Consider the following 24,157-nt stretch of genomic DNA (forward strand, 5'->3'; position numbering starts at 1 on the left):
GGCATTGATATATACTTGTTTCCCTGGGGAAACATGATCCTGATGTAAAGAAGCTATCTCTAGATTCTAGGTCCATATGATTGTGTTACTTCAAAAAGATAACAAGAGAATATCTTAGCACCAATCAACATTTAATATTTGGGTTAAGCAGGACTGACATTACAACCCTAAACACAGTTACACTCTTGTAAATACAGTGGTACTGAAAGGTGCAATTCTGTTTGCGATTGCACTGTGAATGTACTACTACTGGCATTTCAGTCTGGCTTTTTCTGCCAAATTCGTATAGACAGAGGCCTCTCCACCCCAAATTGTTCTGCTTCCCAGGCAGATGTTATTTGGGATGTTAACTATTGTTATCACTGTACATGGTCTCAAGAAAAAAAGCATGGTAAAGCTATTTCCACAACCATCACTTGAACTGCAATTAGGCTTCTTCTCACACCATTTGTTTTGACACAGATGTTAAGTACTGTTAATACAGGAGAGAAAGTGGAAGCCCAGTCCTTTCATACTGAATAGTATGTAGGCCACACTTATGCACTGTGCTCCATGGGAAGAAAGCAACTTTTACACCTCATATATAAAAACATCCTGAAACAAAACACAGGCAAACGTGTTGTTTGCAAAGGGAACAGTGTGCTAGCTACAACAAAGAAGCAAACAGTCATACACATTAGTTCGTGGTATACAATCTTCCCAAGGCAACAGTTTGCTACAGACATAAAGTGAACCAACTTGGAAAGATTCATCTCTAATACAGGGTGGTGCTTGCCATCTTCTCAGTTTATGCTCACATATCGAAGACAGTGGGCTGCTGCTCCCAAGATGTTTGGACTTATAAACTAACTAGTCCCAAAGAGCCCAATACTACTATGCATCTTTTAGCTACATACTTTTTTTACCCAACTGACCAAACATTTTCACCAAGTCTCATCGGTCCTAGTTCACTACTACACCACCGCACTAGCACAAATTAAGCCCGTGTGCATAGGCTTCGCATGCCACAGCAACAGTGCCACTGTTTCTCCCCTCGCCTAAAGGGACTACAGGGGGAGGAGGAGAGAAAGGCTGCTTTTAAGGAAAGAATTCCAGAGTAGCAGCGTCGCTAGTTTGTCGTTGCGAAAATATGCCGCCTGTGGCATCATGAAATCGAACAAATCTTCATTCTAGCACAAACTTTCATACGCTGCTATAAGAACTCTGCAGTGCTGCAGAACTCCTCACTCACTGGAAAAGAAACACACACTTACGTTTCGGGACATCGTGAGTTTCGGAGCTTACAAATGCTGAGATGCGGTTTCTTCTACCAGAAAGAAACGGGTGGCTATAACAGATGTTACAGAATGAAACCTTTTGCCAAACGTCCCCACCCAGAAGGGGTTAAGCCGTCACTCCCAGGCCCCGCCCCCACCGCCGCCAAGCACAAGGCTCCACCCCCTCTCTTTTGCAGGAGAGCCTCTTTGGAGCATACTGGGAAATGTAGTCTGCAAATAGGGTGGCTAACGGGGCCCTTCGCAAAGCATTGCTGGGAGTGTCATTGTTTTACGTCAAAAGCGGAGCGCAGTTATTCTTCTGTCACAAAAGCATGTTGGGAGAACACGCCGCTGCACGCAAAGCACAGTAGGATATGTAGTTCTCTCGTGAATAACGGCTTAAGGCGTCCCGTTTTAATCGTTGCTTTTTCGAAGTCGCCGTGATTATTTCGGAAGTGACCGCTGTGCTGTCTGGGGCGCCGTGTCGCTACGTGCCTGAAACGGAGCGAAAGCGATCAGGCGGCGTCGAGGGGTTTCCTTGTGGTCCTTCCCACGCCGTTAGGGTGAGAGGTCGCCGTGAGGGCGCCTGCAAGCCGAAAGCGTGCGCTAGATTCTGGCGCCAGTTCCTGAGTGGCGAAGAGCAGACGGGTGGTTGGGCGGGCCGCTCCGCGTCGTGGAGGGAGCAACGCGCTCTGAGGTCGCCCAGCAATGTCCTACTGCAGGCAAGAAGGTACCGGGGCACGTGCAGAAGGGCGGGAGAGCTCTCTCGGTCTCGCTGCAAGTGGAGGCTGCTGCGCCCGAGGCCGTCTGAGAGAGGCTCTTGGGAGCCTACCAGCCTCAGAGCGTTTGGGGATATAGGTGCTGCCTGAAAGGGATCGCGGAGAGAATATGGCAGCGTTGAGGCTGCAGAGCCGTCTGATCTGAAGTGGGGCAGGGGGCGGCACCTGAGATTTCAGGCCCAGACGTGTGGCTTTTTTTTTTTTTTTCCGAAATAAAACATCTCTCCCGTCTTTGTTCACCTGTTTCTGAGAAAAGGAAACCTTGATCCGTTTATACCGTCCCTGGAAATGAAATGAATAGAATGCCATGTAGTTCCATTTTGTTCCATTCCAAAGGTGGGGATAGGTCACAAGCCATGTTAATCTCACAAATCACTGTCTTCGGCTCAACTCTGTTTTAGAGGGGTGAAAATAATAAAATGAAGTCAATAATAATTTAGTTTTTTAAAAAATACTAGTGGTTGGCATCGACCTTCTACTTATTTAGTAGTTAAATGACTCATTATATTACCTGCTTGTAAAACAGGAGAGCTACTTCTCTTATGTACCTGACCAACCATATTTCCTCTGTTTTTTTCCAAGAAGGTAATATAACATGCATTCTTTTGTCCTTGAAATATATAACCAAGAAAATCTGCTAAATGAATTGGGCATTTTTAAAAAATAGTGGTCCACACCTGGTTGTCAAAAGCTAATTTGAATTTTAGAAATTATTACAGCATTTCTTGAACGCACCAAAACTTAGGCAAAGGGTGGTGGTTGGGTTTTTCCAGTGGGATTTTCCAGTGGTGGTTGGGTTTTATAATTCTTTCTCTTGGCTTCTGATTCCCTTAAGCTAAGTCATTAGAGCCCTGCATATACTACAATTCTGTTCTAAGGGCATTAGAGGGATAGTGCATTGTACTGTACTATTACTACATTTTATTTCTGCTATAAAATAGATTGGGATTATGATGGCATCACATACTATATGACATAGATTCAGGTGGGTAGTTATGTCAGTCTGAAGCAATACAACACAGAGTCCAGTGGCACCTTTAAGACAACAAAGTTTTATTCAAGGCACAGAAGTGTGTATGCACACAAAAGGTCATACTTGAATAAAATTTTGTTGGCCTTAAAGGTGCCACTGAACTCAGACTTTACATGGCAGTTAGAGTGGGCAGTCTCTCACCTACCCTGGATGCCTAACTTAGGTTTGAACTATGTTCCATTGCTAATTTATTATTTGTTTATTTAAAGTATATTGTATTAAAGGCGGCTGAAGTCTGAGTCCACAGAAGTATAAGTGTGAATCAAAAGGGGGGGGAAAGCTTCACACGTTATATTAGGCAATGTCCTTTTGTGAGTGGACCAAAGCATGTCTGAAAAGCTTTGCTTTTGAGAGTTCTTTGCAGTAATGGACCTTTCTCATGTGCCTTTCTCATGTCCTTGGGAAGACCTTCCCATAAAACAGAAATTACTAGCAAGAAGACTTGAAGCCAAGCAGAAACAGTTCTCACTACTAATAATTCTTGGTGTGTTGTTTGGATATACTTTGTTTTTTATGACTTATCTAATGTGGCAATAAGATGCTGGGCTCTTTATCAATTGATGTCATTCTGGAGTGGAGACTACTTCAGTCCTTCCTCTTCTCCACCCTCACAAAATAAACTGAACAAACTGGTGGGCATTTATTAACAATAGCTATCAAGCTGTGCAGTGGTTAATGGATCCTGGGGTAATGCTTAATTGATCAAATGGTATTCTCCCTCATGTGGAAGCATGAATTGCAAGCTAATAATTTAACAATGATGCTTAAGGTGCTTTTGAGAACAAAGTCTGTAACAATAGGTAAGCACAAATAGTAACTATGTCCCAGTGATAAAATGGTAGGGCTTTCTGTAAAGCAGTTTTAAGTGAAAGCAATGAACTATAATGTAATCCAAGTAACTTAAAATACAGCTCTGTTGCACTCTTCAAAGCCTGTGTACTTAGAATACTGCAGCTCTGTTTAGGATTGCACTGTTAAAGGCTTAAGTTAATGCTTTTTTGGGGGAGGGGTGGGGTTGGCCATTTGTGGCATAGACTTTTACAAGCAAGACAGCATTTATTTTTAAACCAGCAAATATAATTTAACAAAGGGGGGAAATCCCATCTCCCCTCCATTGCCAAGGCCAGCATAGCTCCAGGCCCCACCATTGATCTTTGAACCTGGCTGCAGTGGTGTCTGGGAGCTGGGTCCAGAGTACCTCTCAGCTTCCACTGTAGCCAGACCCAGAGTGGCTTCCAGAGTCTCCCACTGCCAGCTGAAGAATAAAGGTAAATGTGTTTTCTGGGCATTTTGGGGGGAATTTAAACACCTCAGTGTATTTTTTTTTTTAAGATTTCAATTTTTTTCTGCTAATCTGGGGGACCCCCAAGTTTCAGGAAAATCTGTTTCATGGTGGTGTAGCCATGATCCACAAATTTATATATTTACTGAAGAAGGCCATACGTTACTATTAGATATATAGATTATTATTTTACTGTTAAAATTACTGCATCAAGAATATACCTGCTTTCACACACACTCAAAGTTTATTGATAGGACCTTTGGCCAGAATTGCCTGAATTTGCTTCAGCTGTGGTTATATTTTCAGGGAGAATTGATGGGTCAATTAATTTGAAAGCTGAGAATTCCTGGCATTAACAATGGATTTGTTTCCTTTCCTTGAGCGTATGTAATCAATAACAGTTTGGTGAATTGCATTCACAGTACCATAGAACAATGATGGACATCTTGCTAGCAGGATGTTGCCCCCACCGCTAGTGGTTCTTTTTGTCCCCTGAAGGCCTTATCAAATTTTAAAACCGTTAAAAGTTTACTTCTGTTTTTATTTACAAGGCAAAAGAAAAAAGTTGTAAGCTTCAGATAACAGAAATGTAATGCCTGATCTTTTGATGTAATGTCCTGTGATCTATACAGATGTGCTCTAACAAAAATGCTTTTGGCAGAACAGGTAGTGCCCCTTCTTATGCTGTTTGAAATTGATTGGCGGTGGAAAGTGCCAATCAAGTCACAGCTGACTTATGGCAACCCCTTAGGACATGGGTGTCAAACGTGTGGCCAGCAGGCCAAACCTGCCCCCTGAGGACTTCAATCAGGCCCGTGGGGCTCTCTTCTCTCTCCTCCCGCCTCCTGTCCTCACCCTGCGAAGTTCCAATGCTGCCGATGACATTCCCAACTCCTTCTGCCTTCTCTTTGCAGAGGCTAAAGCAGAAGCAAAGTGGCAAAGAAAATGTGGAATGGATTTTCCATTCCAGCCCATTGGCAGACCAGACCAGAATGAGAAATCCACTCCATGTTTTCATTGCAACTTTGTTTCAATGGAGAGGTTTAACTTCCCTGTGTTCCTATGGCCAGCTGAAGCTTCCTGGAGTTGTGTGCTTGCAAATCACGCTCTGAGTCAGTTTTGTCTCTTCTCAGTGGAGTAAGAACTAGTGCCTGGGGAGTCCTCTAACTTGGAAACCCACAGCCAAAGTGGGATATTACACAGGAGAGCCATTGCTAATCTGAGTAGAAGGGAGGGGGAAAGCTTGCAATGCCCTGCCATTTCATGTTTTCCCAAACTGAGAGCATTTTTTTCTGCTGTGTGATCCTTGTGCTTTTCCTTGATGTTTTATTTTTAAAATTGCATTGTGAAATCCCACTATTCCCCTACCTTTCCATTTTAAACAAATTATTGCAAGAGTTTTAAGCATGATTGTATTTTAAGTTAAAAATAATATTTTTAATTGTGTTTGCCTGTGTCCTTATAAAGTCTATATCTCCTCTATCTGGCATTACATTTTAGGACATGCACAGCTCAGCCCCACAAAGTCCTATTTCTGTCAGATCTGGCCCTCTTAACAAATGAGTTTGACACCCCTGCGTTAGGTTTTCAAGGCCACAGATGTTCAGAAGTGGTTTGCCATTGCCTCCTCTGTGTCATGACCCTGGTATTCTTTGGAGGTCTCCCACCCAAATGCTAGCCAGGGCTGACCCTGCTTAGTTTCTTTGATCTGATGAGATTGGGCTAGCCTGGGCTATCCAGATCAGGGCTGAAACAGATTATATCCTTTAATTTCAAAAGCCTGTTCTATAAATTAGCAATGGTAGAGCTAGTTAGTAGTAACAGGATCATGAGACTCAGTGTGGTGTAATGGCTAGAGTGTTGAACTTGAATCTCAGAGACTCAGAGAATCACTAGCTCCCCCCCCCCCCGCCGCCACTTGCCACCATGAAGTTGATCAGCTGTCCTAGGACCAATGACCTTCTCTATCTTGGCCTAACCTACCTCACAAGATGGTTGTGAGGGCAAAATGTATCGGGAGGAAAGAACCATGTACACCACTGTGACCTTGGAGGGAAGGCAGAATAAAAATATAGATGAATAGACAGAGTCTGTTCTTTTTTTGTTGTAGATGTTACAGACACAAATATTAGAAAAGTTTACCATATGTATTTCAGTCTTGCAGCACTTGTAGATTATATTTTCCATACACTTATAATAAGCACATTTATATATTAGCAAAATGCTTTACTTGACTGCCTCAGGCCTTAGAAAAGGCTCTATAACAGGGGTCCCAAACCCCCGGGCCATGGACCGGTACCAGTCCGCAGCCTGTTAGCCCCCCCCACCGCAGTACCTCCTCCTTAGTTTTAGGGCCTGGGAAGGGGCGGTGAAGTGCTGATCGACGGGGGGGGGGCAGTCTTTAAAGAGCTTCACTGCTCCTTGCGGGGGGGGGGAGGCAGAATTTGTTGCCCCCACCCTGCCGGCCGTGGTGGGTAGGCTGACCCTGGAGCCAGTCACTGGTGTCAAAAAGGTTGGGTGCCACTGCTCTATATATGAGCGAACATTATACTTATATTGCAAATAAGAGCTAATGTTACTGTAGTTATTCTTGCTTGAGAGGAGATTTGAACTGGAGACTTTCTGGTTCCTATTCCCCATATGTTATGTGATCTCCATTGCGCTGGGAACAGGCCTTTGCAATGTTCTTACTGGTGTTTTTAGCTTTCTTGTTGTTCACTCTGCTTCCTTGGGATAGCTTGAAGGAAACAAAGCATTGTGCTGAAGCTTTGCCAATTTTGGGTCCCCTTCTCTGAGAAAAATGGACTTTTAGGTATTTTTAAATATGTAAAACTGTAAGTTTGTTGGTAGCTTAAATGAATTGATAAAAGTGATCCTGAATATCATTTGTATGCAAGGCTATACAAGCTTGGTTAATTTCAAGAAAGCTGTATCACCTTGTTTTTCTTTTAGGCATTTCTTTCTCTGAAATCAGCTCTCTTGGAGTGGGGAGGAGATAAGATCAAAATAAAGTGAATCAATTTTGTGGCACAACTCCTATGAAGTGATTGAGATGAAAATGTGGAGGCTGCTTAGAGTTCAGCTTCTTGTGGCCTGTGTGGATTATTTTGGGTTAGGCAGTGCTTCTGGGGAAACCTTCCTTCAAAATGCTGATGCATCTTTTCAGTGTCCCGGGGGTTGACTGTAGAATTTTTTCTGGGACAGTCTCATTTGCAAGGTCATCCCAGGGCAGCTATTTCATGTGACTATCTTTGACATGCTGTGACTCCTCACTGCAAAATCAAAGCAAATTGAGTCACAATAGAAGTTCAATTACCTTGTTGCCATCTTTACTCATTACTATTTTTTCCTGTTTTTGTCGACTAATGAGATTAATTGATCTCTTGACACCTTCATACCATCTTTTCATGCATTTGTGGGCAGTAATCTGCCTAGCCTCAATCATCGCTTTCTTCAGAATAAACACAGTCTGCTTCTCTGTCTTTCCTCGCAGTTCTTGATCAAAGGTTTGGAAAAGAGAACATTTGTCTTTAATTTCTGGAGACTTTTTGAGTTCATGCTAACCAAACGTTATGCCCAGGCTGTGATTGAACATCTCCATCCAAAAACAGATGCATTCCTTTCAAGCCCTGAATAAGTTCAAAGGCTTGAGCTGGGCAACGGCTTTGAACAGCCTTTTTTTATCTAGACCAAATACTCCTCTGAACTTTTCTCTCTCTTTTTTTATATTTTAGGAAAGGACAGGATTATATTTGTGACCAAAGAGGATCATGAGACACCAAGCAATGCTGAACTGGTGGCAGATGATCCCAATGACCCTTATGAGGAACAAGGTCAGTAATATTTGAGACTGGCAGACTTAAAGAAGATGTCTCAATGCATATTTGGTTTCCTGCATTGTTGAAGTCAAGGATTTGGGATGGAAGCTACATATAAGATTTTTGTTTTTATTTGAATTTATTAGTATGTTGGTTATGTACTCCTATGATCTGATCAAAAGAAATGAGCCTAGTGAAGCTGGTGACATAGATCAACCTTCAAAACTCACAGATGGCACAAGCCCTTTTGTCTCTTCTCTGCCACTTATTTGACCAATCTGGTTGCTTGGATAGGCCTTACTTTCTGAAATCTGGTAAACATATGCAAAATTGACCAGTGCATCAATCTGTGATTGGGTGACAGGCTATTTCTAACAGCTTACTTGTGTTCACTGACTGCAAAATTTTGTTTGCAGAGGATAACCTCCCCCCCTCCCAAGGAATGCAGATTTTAGGTGTGTCCCATCCCAGCTGCGACAGGACTCCAACGAGAGCCCCTCATGCACCCCCCGGGGCCCCGAGATACCTCCCGGCCACCCGGTGCAGCCTGTCCTGCCGCCGAGGCTGCCAACGCACGGAGCCGACGTGCCCCGGCTCGGGAGCAGTGGCCGAGCCACAGAGCAAGGGAGGAGGGAACGGCACCCCACGGAGAGGTCTAGAAGCCCAGGAACTTCGAACCACGGCAGCTGGTGTCATCATGCTCAGATGCAACGCCAGCATCACAGCCCCCTCGGCCATCCCACGAAGCACACACCCCAGGAAGTCCGCCCACAGCATCCTCACTTATAAGGGAGGGCAGAGTTATCTGGGGAGGGGGCTGGGGACAGCATAAAAGGCCAGAGGCTGAGAGGTCAGAGAGGAAGCAGGCTGCTGTAACCAGAAGGCTGCCAAACGAGAGAGAGGGAGGAGCCCAAGCACAGCCGGGGAGGACAAGAGCACAGAGGGGTGAAGTAACCCAGCTCTGTCCTCCCGCATTCTGAGACCTCTGGGAAGTCTAAACGGGCCCAGGCCCAAGCCAGGGCACCAGGAGAGCAGCGGCCACGGCAGGGCGTGAAGGGGGCCATCAGGGGCGTGACATGGTCATACAAGGATAATGTGTTGGTGTTGTGCTCTTAGTAAAATCAATAAGCAAAGTAGAATCAATGAATCTTGTCAGTCTTCTAGAAATTTTGATGTCCTTTTGTCATGTTAGTATAATGTGCTCAGCCTGTCAAACATAAGCTAAGCAATGATCAGTAGTTGTTTTGCTTAGTGTAAATCCCACTACATCCCTGCTGCTCCTTGTAGTTTATACAATATTTAAAATTTTATACTAAAAAGGGGAGGGGAACACAAATTCTAAAACTGAGTTTTTCTAACTATCCCATGAGCCCTTCCTGAGCAGGTGTTGCTCTATGACGTTAATTAGGAAATCAGCTTGCAGTTGTTGTGTGTGGTGGTGGTTGAAGGTGGCTGACTGGAGCCAAGTCATTCTTCTAGCCTCTGCAGCACAGGGGAATTCTGTGGTGGTGTGTTTGTTGGGGAAACTGGAATTAGTAGGCTCCCACCACCAATGGGTCTCCTGGACAACGTCTGGGGCCAAACTTATTATGTGCAACTATATTCTCTATAAGATTATTTTTGTGGGGTGTTTCCCTCAGTGTTTAGCAGTACATTCTTCCTGTAATCCAGTTTGAACTAGTAGTTTTAATTTGGATGATGGCTTGTCTTTATTGCAAAAATGTTTGAAATCTGCATTTGGTTTTCAACTCTAGGGGGCAGCATTCACACACTTGGGCAGCTGTATTTGAAGTTTGCACTTGCCTTCAGCATTTGATCCTATTTAAAATATGTCTTTTGAGAATGGATTTAATCAGTGGCAGTCAATTACTGTAAGAGCCAGGCAATGGAAACCAGCAATCCTCCTTGTTCTTCCATAGTCAGGGTGCTGTATCAGAGGTTTATGGAGCATTATGCATATCCCTTATTTTGCAAGCAGCATAGGGTTCTCTGAAACTTCCAGTTACTGCCAAAAATAACATAGAAGATCACTTCTTAGCAACAGCTGTATTCTTCATTTTTGCAACCAAGTCCACAATTTTTATCATCCCAGCACTCCTGCCTTTATGATGTCTTCTCCAGGGTATATCAGCTGCAGTCTTCCAGTTTACAAAAGCTTCCCTAGCTGCAAGCAGTAAAAAGCCTGCTTGCACTTTGCTATTAGACATAGTTAATTTTTGCATGCTCATTTCTTTATGGCAAGTAGGTGTGCATCTGAGTTGCTTAAACATGGTATAGGTAAAGGTAGTCCCCTGTGCAAGCACCAGTCGTTTCTGACTCTGGGGTGATGTTGCATCACAACATTTTCATGGCAGACATTTTACGAGGTAGTTCGCCATTGCCTTCCTCAGTTATCTACACTTTACCCCCAGCAATCTGAGTACTCATTTTACTGACCTTAGAAGGATGGAAGGCTGAGTCAACCTTGAGCCGACTTCCGCCAGGATCGAACTCAGGTTGTGAGCAGAGCTTGGACTGCAGTACTGAAGCTTAACACTCTGCACCACGGGGCTCCTTTGCTTAAACATGGGGGTGATTTAAACATAATCTGGTAACCTGACCCAATATAATATAATCATAAGTGTTTAATTTCTCTTGTTCATCAGAATTAATTGTGCCATGTCTAACATATGAAAAAGTCTTGGCGTAAGCGGTGTCAAGCTTTTGAATTTTAACAGTGGCCTTTTATCAGAATCAAAAACCTTCAGTGTGACTTAGTTTAATCTGTTTTTCCCCCTTGGGGGACCATGTTTTCAAGAAGCACACAGATAACCTGTTTTAATTGGATTGTCTTCTTGATGAGAACCTCCACAAAAGGTCCAATCTACCATTAACTGTGGGCCCACTGATGTTCATATTGGGCACTGGCAATCATGCTTGATGAACTGCCCCCAGGGAACTATGCAACCACACTGCGATCGAGCCTTGTTTAAGGAAATTTCTGCTGAGATGCACTTTGAAAATTTTAACAATAGTGTTAATGTCTTAAAATGTCAGACTGCTGTTCCTTCTTCCTTGTTAGCGTCTAGTGTTTCATTTTGTAAAGCAAGATGATATTCCCACTGGTCTGCACAAAGGTCTCTTCTCATCTGTTTCATACTTTTCCGTTTCAGATTTGCCTACTGGTTTGTTTCCATGTCTTAGCTCCTGTTTGCCATGTGCTTTGGTCAGCACCAGGCTGACTTGCCAGTAATGTCAGGGAGAAGTACAAGCAGCATCTGATTGACAGAGGTCGCTTTGAAACACAGAATTGATTAGAATGGTTTTTCAGTGAGTAGATAGTTCAGTGTAAGATTTAAGTGTGTTGACCTGGTCCTGAATCATGGTGAACCCGCCCTGAGCTTGTCCTTCGGAAAGGGCGGGCTAAAAATTGAATAAAATAAATAAATGAAAACTTGCAGGAAGTTAGTTCATTTGGGCAGATGGAACAAATATATTTAAACACTCTTAACATCCCTGTTATCTGGCGTTAATTTTCTTTTTCTCTCCTTAGGTTTGATATTGCCCAATGGAGATATCAACTGGAATTGTCCTTGTTTGGGTGGAATGGCTAGTGGCCCTTGTGGGGAACAATTCAAGTCAGCTTTTTCCTGCTTCCATTATAGCAAGGAAGACATAAAGGGGTCGGATTGTGTGGACCAGTTTCGTGCAATGCAGGAATGCATGCAGAAGTATCCTGATCTCTATCCTCAAGAGGAAGATGATGAAGATGGAGAAAAGCAGAACAAAGATTTAGAAACTACTCCTATAGCCAAAGTGCAGGAGGGAACTAGCTAATGAAGCTGCACGGAGGCTATGGTCTCCCTTCCATTTTCAAAAGGACACATGAACTTATGCAAATCACCTTTTCTTCCCCTTCACTCTTCCTTTCTCACCCACTTGCCTCATGATTCTTCAAGGAATGCCCTTCAGCTCTGTTCTGTACACTGTATTGTGAAATTATTCACTGAAGTGGAGGACAAAGTCAGTCCAATGGTCTACTGAGTGAATGCTGTAGAGGGGTTAAGTATGCCTATGCATAGTGAAACCACTAATTTAACAGAACAAAGATTGAGTCCCGTTATTTTCTATTCATCATGCTCATCTTGCAGCTTTTCTTGTAAAGATCAGTAGAGACCTCCTACAGTAAATGAGGGAAAGGGGAAGAGAATCAGTTGCTAAGGATATTGGGTCAGTGTTTGATTTCATTAAATTTCAGCAATTAATTGTTTGGGGTGTATTCTGTACTAAAAATGGCATAAAATGCTTAGGATGATCAGAGGCATATGCTGTTGAGCATGGTTGATGTTTTCACTTGAACAATCTCTGCTTCAGTGCCATGTGCAGTTTGCATAAACGACTGATTTCTAGTAAACGAAAGTTATTATTGGGATGGGAGTCAGATTTTTGCTTTTTTTTTTTTTAACAATCTGTGTTGATCAGCTCTTGATGTGACTGAATTGACAAGAAAATGTTGACCACTGGGTTCCCTAATGTTCCTGGTTTGCGGGATTCCTTTGTCTGTCCCATCCAGACTGATAAAAATATACACCCTTGATAGGAAAACTATAATGTTACCTGGAGTAACAGCCTCTGAGTAAATACTGTGACTGAGTACACATTAAAAAAGTAGACTGTTTCTACCTTGCACAGAATTCTTTTTGTCCTCTTATTGATGATGAATGGCCTGTGTAGTATGAAAGGATATTGTAGTGAAATTTCTTATTCAGCTAAAAATACACACACACACTGTGCTGTTGACCTGAGAAAAAATGGCAGTCCCCATTGGCCAGCTCATTGCAAAATAGCTTCTTTTACCCTTCCTAAACTTGTGCCTAGATTAATGTGTGTGCCTGGAGTTTGGGATGAGATAATTGACTACTTCAGGAGTTCTTAACCTTTTTGAGCTTGCAGCGTATTTGGAATTCTGGCATGGCATGGTGGATGCAGCAGCAAAATGGCTGCTGTAGAAGGCGGAGCCAGCCACAAAATTACTGCCATAGCTTAACTTCAGTAGCATATGTAGATCCTTGTCCTTTGCTGGCTGCTGCTGCCACTAAAACATAATTAAAAAAATCTGCACAGTCAATAAGAAGCCTTGCTGGGTGAATGCTCTACTCGAATCCACCAACTTCCTAAAAATACTTTGCAGGCAGCAGAAAAGGTGTTGGTGGGTGCCACACTGAGGACCCCTGAACTACATCCAGTCCATTAGTTAGTCCCTGCAACCAGATGTGCCTTGTTGTTTCTGCTTTTGCAAACCCTTTTCTTTTTGCCATATAGGAAATTATGGGGCTGCCATCTGCACCATTCTAGAAACATTGTCGATTGGTACATTCTTGTACTATAGGTGCTCTTAGGTCAGTTTGTAGAAACTGTATCACTGAACTGTGCCTTGTGAATTAGTCAAGTGTTGCTCTATTGAGTTCTTTTTAAGAAAAAGAGTAAACAGTTGCTAACTCTCCAGCACTGTTTACAGTGCTACTCAGCATTTTCAATGTGTGAAGTGTGTTACAAACTTTGACATGAAGTAATCGTTCTTGTTTTACCAGAAGTGATGGCCGAGATACAGCATGGTTCAAGGTCATCCAGAGAGGGTCTGTGGCATTGACATCCAGTTTTACAGGCCCATGTTTTTTGTCTCTGTTCTTAACCTTAGCTGCAATCAAAATTTAACAACAATCCATAGTTGGAGTTAACCCGATTTGAAAATTGAAACCCTACCTGCTGATTGCTAGAAATCAAACACAGGGGCTTGTTATGCTCCCAGTTATGTAATAACACATAGAAGTGCCTAAACCCACAGCAGCTGGAGGACTTGGTTAATCTTAATATTTTCTAGGGTTTTTTTGGGAGGTGGGGCATGACATTTTGGAAAACTAGTCAGTCCTGGGAGACTTTTAAAACTAGTATGACATTTAAAAACTAGTATGTTGGGTTTGGGTTGATTTATTTTTTGTATTTGACACTTGATTCTAGCATGCTCTGAAGTCAAGCTGAATCAATACCTGTTGTTTCTGACAAACACTTTACCTTGGTGCTCAACTGGTATCCCTTAAAATAAATGTGTTTTTACAGTGGTACAAATGAACTTCAGCTGTCAGTAATGTGTCAGCACTCATCTCTTCGGGTGGCTTACACAATAACATGAAGCTATAATATATGGTTGTAGGTAAGCCTCATGTTTTCCTTCTTCCAGGTACTTTTTTCAAGTGCCATCTGATATCTTAGTTTTTCATTATCCATGTGTAGCTCACCAGCTGTCTGTTAGCAGTTCACTCTTGAGATGGATGGCAGCCATTTTAAGAGCATATTCTTACCTAACAATGTGAGAAGGCTTCCCAGTCTATGAACAGAGTGGTCAACAAAACAGGTATCTAAAGAGCTGAAGTAGTGAACATTGGTGCCTAAGCAGGTGACCCATGTGGATGGAGTCTTGACTATCAAAAACACAGATCACTTTTAAGAATAGGTTTTACCTGAAACACTACTTGTAGGCTATTGAGGACAACTTACTGTACGAAGCACCTCTTGAAAATGTGGCTGCTTGTGTGATGTGATACTTGGGGTTTTCTCTTCCTTTGTGTGATTGTAATCCCCTCTTTTTGTCTTGCTTTTATAATGAGGGTTTATTATATATAACAATATTTGTACAATTTGGGTACTAATGGGCATCATCATATGTTACAGCAGTTGTATGGAGTTGCTTTTCTGTTGGTTTATCCAGTATGGGGCTCCTAGCCTTCAAATATTACAGAAGCACTATGGCATGATGAACCTCTAGAAAAGCAATTACCCTACAATTTTGTAACTTAAATGCTGCTTCAGTTAGCCGTGAATCTGAATGTGTGATACTATAATTGTAATTGTGATCAATGGGCTCAGAAGGGTGTAACTCTGCTTAGGACATGTTAGGACATGATTGCTGGTCCAGTGAGTGATGGGGTGGATACAAAAAGAAACTTCCTCAGTGTGATGTAACTTCTGGACATAAGGTACTGTACCATCAAACATATCCCTACTTGCATTTCCTCTTGCACAAGGTCTTTTGCAACCAATTTTGGGGCACTACAGGACATCGGAAGGGAAGCATTAGGTGTTGCACAAAATCTTTGACAAGTGAAACTTATATTGGTTCATATTTCTTTTTGCATGTTGCTGGGTTCAAGCCATTGTTTGCTATGAAGAACTTTATTTTCAACATGTAGTAAACCATCAATGGTATTTATTTAGATGGGGTGTATATTGAATATATGTAATCCCTGTTGTAAATCTTGTCTTTGCAGGGCTACTGTACTTCCCCCATTTCCCTTTCTGTGTAGTGTGAGCAGATATGGCATTCTCCTAATCCAAAAGCACTTGAAACAACAGTATCAATATTTTAGTTTACTTTTAAAATAAGAGTACAAAAAATGACTGGTAGTGCTTTATCGTTTTTGAGCAATTTACAAAAGTGGATAGTGTTTGTTCCAGCAAGTCCCCGCTCTTCTCTGGTTTCCTATGGAGCACAAATGTTCCTGTTTATAGAGGAAGTGTCATCATTTCTCCTGTTGATCCAAAATATAGCATCAATTACCTGTATAATCCACAAAAGTAGAACTTCCAATAATTCCTTCATATCCATGGACAGCCTTGGCTTCAGCAAGATTTAGCTAATCTAGCTCTTTATGGGACTGAAAACATTCTTGGTCAGAAGAAAACATGAGCAAGTTGTGTTACATTCAGGCAATATAATACATGTAGAGTTTACAACAGACAGTGCATTCCATGTGACTAAGGCTTTAATGAGTACTTTTGAGTATCCAGATCATCTGAAAGGAAAGGTCAATAGTGTACCAGAGAGTTAGGCCTGTTGTAAATGGGTTTTTTTAATCTTTTTTTTAAAATCACATACTGTTCTCTGAAGACGAAGCCTAACCCCCTCTTTTCCATGTTTTAATTTGTTCGGCAACAATTCAACAGTATTCAAAGCTTCTTAGGCTCTAAGACAAATAATGTGATGTCTATGAATGGGAGACTCCCCCATAACAGCATGTTTGGATGTCTATAATGTGCCTTGGTCAAAGCTCTGGAATACTAGTCTGTGTCTTGCACTGAGACACAGACTTCCATCATCATTCAAATAAGAGCTAAGATTTTTATTGCTTCATGATGCTGCATATGATTTCTTAGAGTGTGCCAGAAATGTTTCATTAAAGCCATTGTAAAAATGCATTCAGTGTCTTCAGCACAGACTAGCACTGTCTTTAGCACAGACAGAACCCAAAGAGAGACCACAAGCATACTGGAACTTATCTGGATTGTGGTGGTTGGATGAGGGTGGGTGGGTGGGACTGTACCTGAAGTTGGCTAGGAATAATGCTTGATTGGCTGGAATAGCTGTGATATCATAAACACTTTCTTGTACTCAAAGCAGTTTTTAACCACTTTAAAGCCAATTTTGTTTTCTTTTAAAAGAGCATATTACACATATATTAAATATGCATAGATTACTTTGATTTTTAAAAAGAAAATGGCAAACAGTTTTGCAGGGGAAGAGCAGAGCTTGAGGGAAGAAATTGCAGGAAGTCTTGACTGGGATGGTACTTAGATGCTCCCAAGTCTCTTCTAGTAAATGACCATGTTCTGTTCATACAGCTATAAGCTTGCTTCATGAAAGACCACAGAAATATTTTTAACCATAGCTGCACTCTGAAATACTGAAAATGATACAAGTAACAGCCGAGGAGCTCTTCTTTCTTTCCCTCTTCTTCAGTATCATTTTTCATGTGGGCCTGATTGGTCAGGAAGTAGAGTGCTAGCCTCTACTCAGGGCTTGGGGCAGCTATATGGGTGTTGTACGCCTGCTCATTTGTTAAGGTTGAAGAAGTTAAAAAAAGCAATGGGACAAGGTGTTTGTGCTTCTCCAAGGGATCTTCAGGACCCTGGACAACAGAAATCATGAATTACAGGCAGCAGCAGCAAATAACTGCAGCCACAGAAGTGGTGATGAATACCTCTACAGGAAAATACTATGAAAGAAACTGATAACAATTGAATCAGATATGATCTTGGAAAGGGAAGGTCATGTTAACCCTGTGGCAATCCCTAGAGGTGACAAATGTTTCCCTTCCTTCAACAGTTCAGCACATCCCATTTGTTACATTGTAATGCTTTTTCTGCAATGCTTAGGGAAGTTTCCCCCACCTGTATGTACACAGAATGGTGAGTTGCTGCTGTGTTCTGTCTTAACAAAATAAAACTAAGTAGTACACAAAAATTTTTTGCAGACTTGCGGAAAATTGCTCCGTGTATCGGATGTTGATAGGAAAGCAAGCTCGGAGGAAGCCCTTGGTGAGTGCAGGTGGGCTAAGCCTTAAAATCAGATGTAGTGTGGGAAGGAATGAGCTTGGAGAGAACAGAAGCCCACAGAAGGCAAAGAAATGGATCTCTACCATCATAAAATCGCCCTTTAGCTGACAAGTACATAATTCCTGGGATCCTAGTCAGCTCCTTTTCACACCAGCTAGTGAGGAGGAAAGGAGAAGTCCATGAAGATTCCTTATTGCAGAATCAGATGCTACTCATGCCCTCACCATGGTAACCATGGAAAATGCATCATGGAACCCTTCCTGGTCTCTGCTTAGCATGCTTCTCTTGCAAAGTACAGACTTTCTCATTAGAACTCTGGAGCAAAGAGAGTGCACACATACTGGAACCCAAACATTTTGCCCACAGATTGCTTAGTGAAAACAAAATAGAAAGGGATTGCAAACTAAGTAGTAGTCTTGTGATAGACCAACCATTTAGTCCACTGCAGGTTCCAAGCTCAACGAAGCCGTTGCGCCTTTTCAGCCACATTTTGAAATGACCCTGTAGACATGAATACTCAATGGAGCTCAATCCTATGTAGTAATATTAGGTTGATTCTTGGCAGTGTCCGCACATATTGTGGCTTGTAATTTTTGTTTCTGGACATGGAAAATGAAAATATTGGATATCTATGGAGGTGAGCCACAGCTCTATAAGTACTGAGGGAGTGGAGCAGTTGTCCTTTGATTCATGAGAGAAAGAAGTCATGGGATCGATTCCTGCCTAAACCTCATATTGGGGGAGGGAAAGGTGAGTCTGCTTAGAAAGTCGACTTAGCTAGGAATGTACTGAATGACAAAAAGAGAACTAACTAGGCCGTTCACTGCAATATTACTAAAGTGTGAAGTTCATGACTTTCACGTTGAAATGAGAGACTATTTGCATCCAGTTCGAAGCATGTCTGCCACCAGCTTCCCCCAGTGAGCTTTCCAGGGCTTCACCAGGCTGTTCATGTTCACTAGGAGTTTGTTCGTCCTTGTGTCTTCTTGTCCAGCTATTAGGTAGTCTACACCTATTTTTTTACAAAAACAAAACCAGAAGTGTTAAAATGTTAAATAGTGCTTGTCCCTTCAAAAAACCCCAGCCTACATTTCAGGTCCTACAACCATTGCAACCTTAATACAAATAGCATCAATCTTTCACAATACAAGCTAGGTGTTCGAAGACTTTCAGCAGTGTGAGGTGGTGTATAGAGTGCACAAACACTAAGAAAAGAGTGAATTCAAATGAATGGATGGACAGTTTAAAATAAGAGTATGTGGGAGAAAAGGGACTATCAGTGCAATCCTAAAAACTTTCCTAGGAGCATCCCATTGAACAGAAATATGTAATAACATACTTTTGGTTGACCCCACCCCTGTAGCATGCCCAGTTTGCTTTTAGGTCCTTTCTTGAAATAAACTAGTGAATGTTTTCCCTGCATGGATATATCCCTTGCTTGCATCTGTATCTATTCTTAAAGACTCAGTTACAGGGGCTGATTGAAAAGCTGGTACTCTGGGAGGAACTAACTGGTTTGGATCCAGTGCAGCATATCCATAGGCTGCAAAATGTGACTTTCTTTCCCCCCTTCCAGCTGCAGCCCAGGATGCTCCCTGAAATGTGGCTGCCTGCTGGGGGACAGTACTCTCAACAGCAGGGGTGGGGGGCGGAGGCATTTTTAGCTGCAGCAGCGGAGGGGAGGGGAAGAAGTGATGATTTGGTGGTGGAAAATCGCCATCCCATAGAAACTCTCCAGTTGATCCAAGCTTGTACATTTTCCAAACATGCCTCACACACACACAAATTGTCTTCTTTTATAATACATCATTCCCATGGTTGCAGCTTTCCTTGTGTTAGTAAATTTCAGGTTCAAACATCTTTAACTTCTTATTCTTCCTCAATGTTCTGCATTTAATCTAGCCAGTCTAAGATGTTTAAAACCCTGTCTGATAATGAAATGTTTCCATTTTAAAGAGACAGGAGTTCTGTATAAACTCCAACTATTCATTTTTGAGGTTCAGTTCCCCAAATGAAACATTCACATCTGATACAAGATTATTAAAATATCTAACAAAGGCCTCTATTCCCAGCCAGTATTTTCTGCTGAAAATCAAAACAAACACAATTATTACAGTACTTTGTGTTCCAACTGGCTGATGAACTGACTAAGGCGGCCAGCGTGATCTGTGTGTGTGCCATGTAACCGAGGCATGATGACTATTAACTTTAATAAATGCCAGTCCTGTATTTTTCCTGGCATAATAATGCACATTACCCCACCCCTCATGCACAACTGGGATCTTTTCAAGTGCAGACAGCCCCTGTCAGATTAGAAGAATTGTCCTTCAGGTGTGAGAGGCACCTTAAACGGGGCTGTTCTAGGGTTGCCGGGTCTGAGTTTTTCCACTCAGCCTATTCTTGAGGACAGTGATGCATACAATCTTTGCTTGGCCTCCTCTTTCTCTTCTCTTATTTTTCCCTCCCCTTTTTAGACTACTCCCCCGAGTTTTATACCATCTTTGATTATATTGTTAGTTCATAATATACTGTATTTTCTCATATATTATTAGATATTTTATTATATTTATTGTACTTATGTATTGAACCTTTTAATCATGATGTTACCTGCTCTGAGTCGATACAGGGAGAGCAGGACACAAATCCAATGAAATAAATTTGAATAAAGTCATCATGGGCACCAAAAGCAGCAGATCACAGCATATGTACTATCAGCAAAGTTCCATGTAGCTGTGTTAGTGGAAGAGGAAAGAAGAACTGGAAAGGAAACTTGAAAAGGTGCTATCTATTCCTAAAGAAAGAAATGTTCTACTATAGCCAGATAAACCAGGGATGAGTGTATGGATACCCAAATGCAACTCTGTCTGCCTGTCCATAGTCATACTCCTGTTTTACTTCTATATTGCAGTGTGATATTCAGTAAACGATACAAGACATGAGGGTAACCTTATAACTTGGTAAATTATAGGCAGTCATTGGGTTTCTTACCCAGTCAGTTGATCTTTCCAACCCTTTTTACCTATAGGGCATAGAGGTTAGAAGGCTATTTTGATTTGTTTCTATATTTCTGTCTTTATTATTTGCATAGAAAGCAGGCAAGTCTTTAAAAAAGAAATCCATGTTGTAATTCCATGGCACCACACCATAAATTTAGTTTTATGATTAAACTGTAAGGCCATGAGATTAGATATGAACTTCCTGTCACCAGCCAGGGAAGAACATACAGTACAATGCCACAGAGACGGTTGGGCCGGGAGCCAGACTGCTGCGCACAGCAGAAAGCACTGTCAACTGCAGAGCCAGACTGGACTAGTGGAGGCGAGTGTGGATTATTTCCTTGTCCTTTCCCAAAGACACCTTTCCTCTTGCTGAAAACAAAGGGACAGGAAACACTACTCTGTGGACTGCCAGAAAGAAAGAGAATGGGGTGTGCACGCAAACTGGATTAAAGCTTTGGGAAGCATGTGATGTGTGTCGATAAATATTGTAGTGATTTGTGATGTGGCATTTGGTTGAGGGCAGCAACAGTTCAACCTGGCACTCTCACCTCCACCCCCACTTGAGATAGCAGCACAACTGGAAGTTAAATAGTGCCACATGATTACAGCATTATGGGGACTTTGATGCCATCTGGTTTTTTTAGGAATCTGATATGCTGGTTTTAATCTGTACTTGTATGTATCTGATGTAAAGCATCCTGAGCCTGATTATCAAGAAGGGCATTCAAAATTATTATTATTATTAGTGTCTCACAGGTTTCTGATCCATATGTCACTAGTTTAGAGTCAGGGTGCTGCAGGGATCATTACTGGGCTTCACCTTGAAAGACTTAAAGCTTATAACAGGGCCTAATATTACACTTTTCCCTGATCTGTCCCAGGGTCTCATTGACCTCATTTGACCTGGGGCAGACCAGGGAAGTTCCATCCTCATTTCCCTGGCTTTCAGGGGCTAAATTTTGATCTGAACCAGGGAAAATGGGGAAAGGAGGCTTATGCCTTTTATCAATCAGAAATGAATCTGTGGAGCATCTATTTGCCCATTAATATACATGGATGGGCTGCACATGTACTGCAGGCAGTGCTTTTTTTGAGAAGGAATGCACAGGAACATGGTTCTGGCTGGCGTGGTGTCAGGGGGTGTGGCCCTGATCTGCAAATGAGTTCCTGCTGGGCTTTTTCTACAAAAAAAAAAAAAAAAAGCCCTGACTGCACGTAAGCTTCCCCAGCTAGGCAAATAGTAGCTCCCTGGGGCCATTTGAAGTCAGGAATATGGTATAGAGAAAGGCTTAAGTCCTCCCTGAATGCTAGATTCCAAGCCAAATGCATCCAAGATCTGAGTTCTAAGCACGTAACTTCTAGATTTGCCTGTTGACCAGATTTAAGACAGAGCTATAAAAGTAAAAGGTGTATTTTAGGCCCTAAGTGTGTGACATCAGGGAAGTCACTTTCTATAACCTACCTCACAGGTTTGGTATGATAGAATAATCTCATGTATAAACTCTTGAGCTCTTTGGGTAAAGGGTAAGATATAAATATTACAAATGTTACTTATGGTAACGTAATTTGAATTTGTACTATAGCTATTGCTAAAACAACTGTTGCACTTGGCTATGTGTACACTGCATGCTGATTTTAACAAAATCTTTGATAAACCAGCACTATTTTAACTACAATATAATATGGGACTATGATGCATGTGTTAACACATTTACTTGAATAACATTAATGCAGCTTCATCCAGTTCAATAGCAAAACATGCTTTTGCACAAATACTAATTTTTTAAATGACAGAATATGAATTTATAGGAGTGCATATAGTCCTTTGGTACGGGCACAAACTTGCCAATACAAGTCCAGTACTCTATCAAATGTCATTTTGGTTCAGCTAACAACGTTGTGAGATCAGTACTTTTTGTGTAAGCAGAAAGAATGTTTACTGAAAGACAGACATGAGTGAAGACTGGTGTGAAATGTTCCTGAATCAAAGGGAAGGGCTGCACAGAGAAGTGAGGTGGATGGTGCAAATGCACCATCAGCCCAGGCACAAACAATGGGTTTTAAAAGTGCTGACCATGATTTTGAGAACAGTTTCGTATCTCATGCAGTACATATGACAGCCAGTGTGGGGTACTGGTTAGAATGTCAGCCTAAGAAGACCTGGGCATGAGTATCTACATGGTTATTCTTTGAACATACATGAAGCTACCTTTACTGGATCAGACCATGTCCATCATAGTCGGTATTGTTTACACAGACTACTCAGGCTGAGGTCTTTCACATCACCTATTGCCTGGCCTTTTTAACCATAGTTGACAAGGACTGAACACAGAAGCTTCTGCATCCAACACTAAGGCTCTTCTGCTGAGCCACAGCCCATCCTTGAATGTCTTCGATCTGCAGTTGCAATTAATAGATTTTGCTCCTCCACTCCCATTATTTCTACAAATACCTTTAGGCACCAGATCAAATCCCACCCAGCCATGAAGTTTACTAGGCACTCCTGGGCCTGACCTACCTAACAGAGGGACAGTGTTAGAATAAAACACAGGTACTGGAGGATCATGTAGGCCACTCTGAGCTCCTTAGAGGAAGGGTGGGCTAAAAAGGTAATAATTAAATAAACTACCCCCACCATAGCTTCTGGATGAGCTGGATTTATAGGTTTTTAAAGCAAATCAAAAGGCAGCAAAACATTTTTGCCACAGGTGACAGTGGAATTCTCAAATGCACCATGAACAGCAATCCCACATTGAAACCACTTTAAATGTTCAGGTGGGAAAAATCTTACAGACTTATTTCATGGAGCTCAAAACAAATAGAAAATTTAAAAGAGGCGTTTCAAAGAACATAATAGGACAGAATCATTACAGGCATTCAGAAGAAGTATTTCCCCTGCTAATTATGGCGACTGATTAAATTATATATGCACTGCTCCCTTCCCCCTCCCCGCCCCTGCTAGTGTGGGTGAGTAACTTTGTCACAGGATTAAAAAAAAAACCAAGGTAAATTATTTGGTAGTAATTGATCAAGGGAAGAGGGCAAGACAGGTGTTAACCTTGATGGTGCATGCCTGTTCGTTTTAATGTAATGGCTCACAAAAGTAAACTTGCATTCTCTGGTTACTCTGTCTTTAAAGAAAAGACACGGTCCAAAGAATGTTCCCAGGCTTTGGTTTGAAGAACATGGTGCATCTAATTTCCAAGCACAGCAGTTCAATTGGAAGAAACAATGCAAAATTCTCTGCCTCTCTGCTGCTGGTTATGCTACAGAACCCAACCAGTCATCTGAAGCAAATCATACATTGTTTTAATATGGCTAGTTATTTTTAACATTATCTCACACTGACCTAACATGGAACAAATGTGAACCCACTTGTGATAGGGCAACCCACATGAATTAAGAGGCTTTTCCCCTGGGAGATAGAGGGGGAAACTATCCCTCCTCCTGTGAGTTTGCAATTTACACCACCACAGAGACAATGGAAGCATTGTGTGAAGCAGCAATCTTTGGAGAGCTTGCTCATCATGAGTAGATCCACTTGTCAGAAGGGCTCCAGCCTGCTGCTTGAAACAACAAAACAGAGCCATTGCCAACTAAAAGATCTACTGTAGGTACAGC

General features: G+C 42.0%; 2 protein-coding genes across 3 annotated transcripts in view; one reads left to right on the forward strand and one right to left on the reverse strand.

Annotated features, from left to right (window-relative positions):
* The first annotated feature begins 1,543 nt into the window (after window positions 1-1,543).
* Window positions 1,544-12,841, forward strand: CHCHD4 (coiled-coil-helix-coiled-coil-helix domain containing 4). The gene is made up of 3 exons (XM_060239660.1): window positions 1,544-1,986; window positions 8,085-8,183; window positions 11,701-12,841. The coding sequence occupies exons 1-3, from the start codon at window positions 1,965-1,967 to the stop codon at window positions 11,982-11,984; spliced, it is 405 nt and encodes a 134-aa protein (XP_060095643.1). The 5' UTR covers window positions 1,544-1,964; the 3' UTR covers window positions 11,985-12,841.
* Window positions 12,842-17,224: 4,383 nt separating this feature from the next.
* LOC132572521 (netrin-4-like) overlaps window positions 17,225-24,157 on the reverse strand; it is a 97,236-nt gene continuing 90,303 nt past the window's right edge. The window contains exon 10 of one of the 2 annotated variants that reach the window (XM_060239661.1): window positions 17,225-18,549. In XM_060239661.1, coding sequence (XP_060095644.1) covers window positions 18,413-18,549 — 137 coding nt within the window. In that variant the 3' untranslated portion in view covers window positions 17,225-18,412. The remainder of the gene's footprint in view (window positions 18,550-24,157) is intronic. The other variant, XM_060239662.1, reaches the window with a different exon arrangement.

Source organism: Heteronotia binoei, chromosome 5 (assembly GCF_032191835.1).
Source record: "Heteronotia binoei isolate CCM8104 ecotype False Entrance Well chromosome 5, APGP_CSIRO_Hbin_v1, whole genome shotgun sequence".
Taxonomy (NCBI): domain Eukaryota; kingdom Metazoa; phylum Chordata; class Lepidosauria; order Squamata; family Gekkonidae; genus Heteronotia; species Heteronotia binoei.

Coding starts and splice junctions, on each gene's coding strand:
- CHCHD4 (XM_060239660.1), top strand. CDS start 1,965: ATGTCCTACTGCAGGCAAGAAG. Junction 1,987..8,084: donor GTCCTACTGCAGGCAAGAAG/GTACCGGGGCAC, acceptor TTTATATTTTAG/GAAAGGACAGGATTATATTT. Junction 8,184..11,700: donor TGACCCTTATGAGGAACAAG/GTCAGTAATATT, acceptor TTCTCTCCTTAG/GTTTGATATTGCCCAATGGA.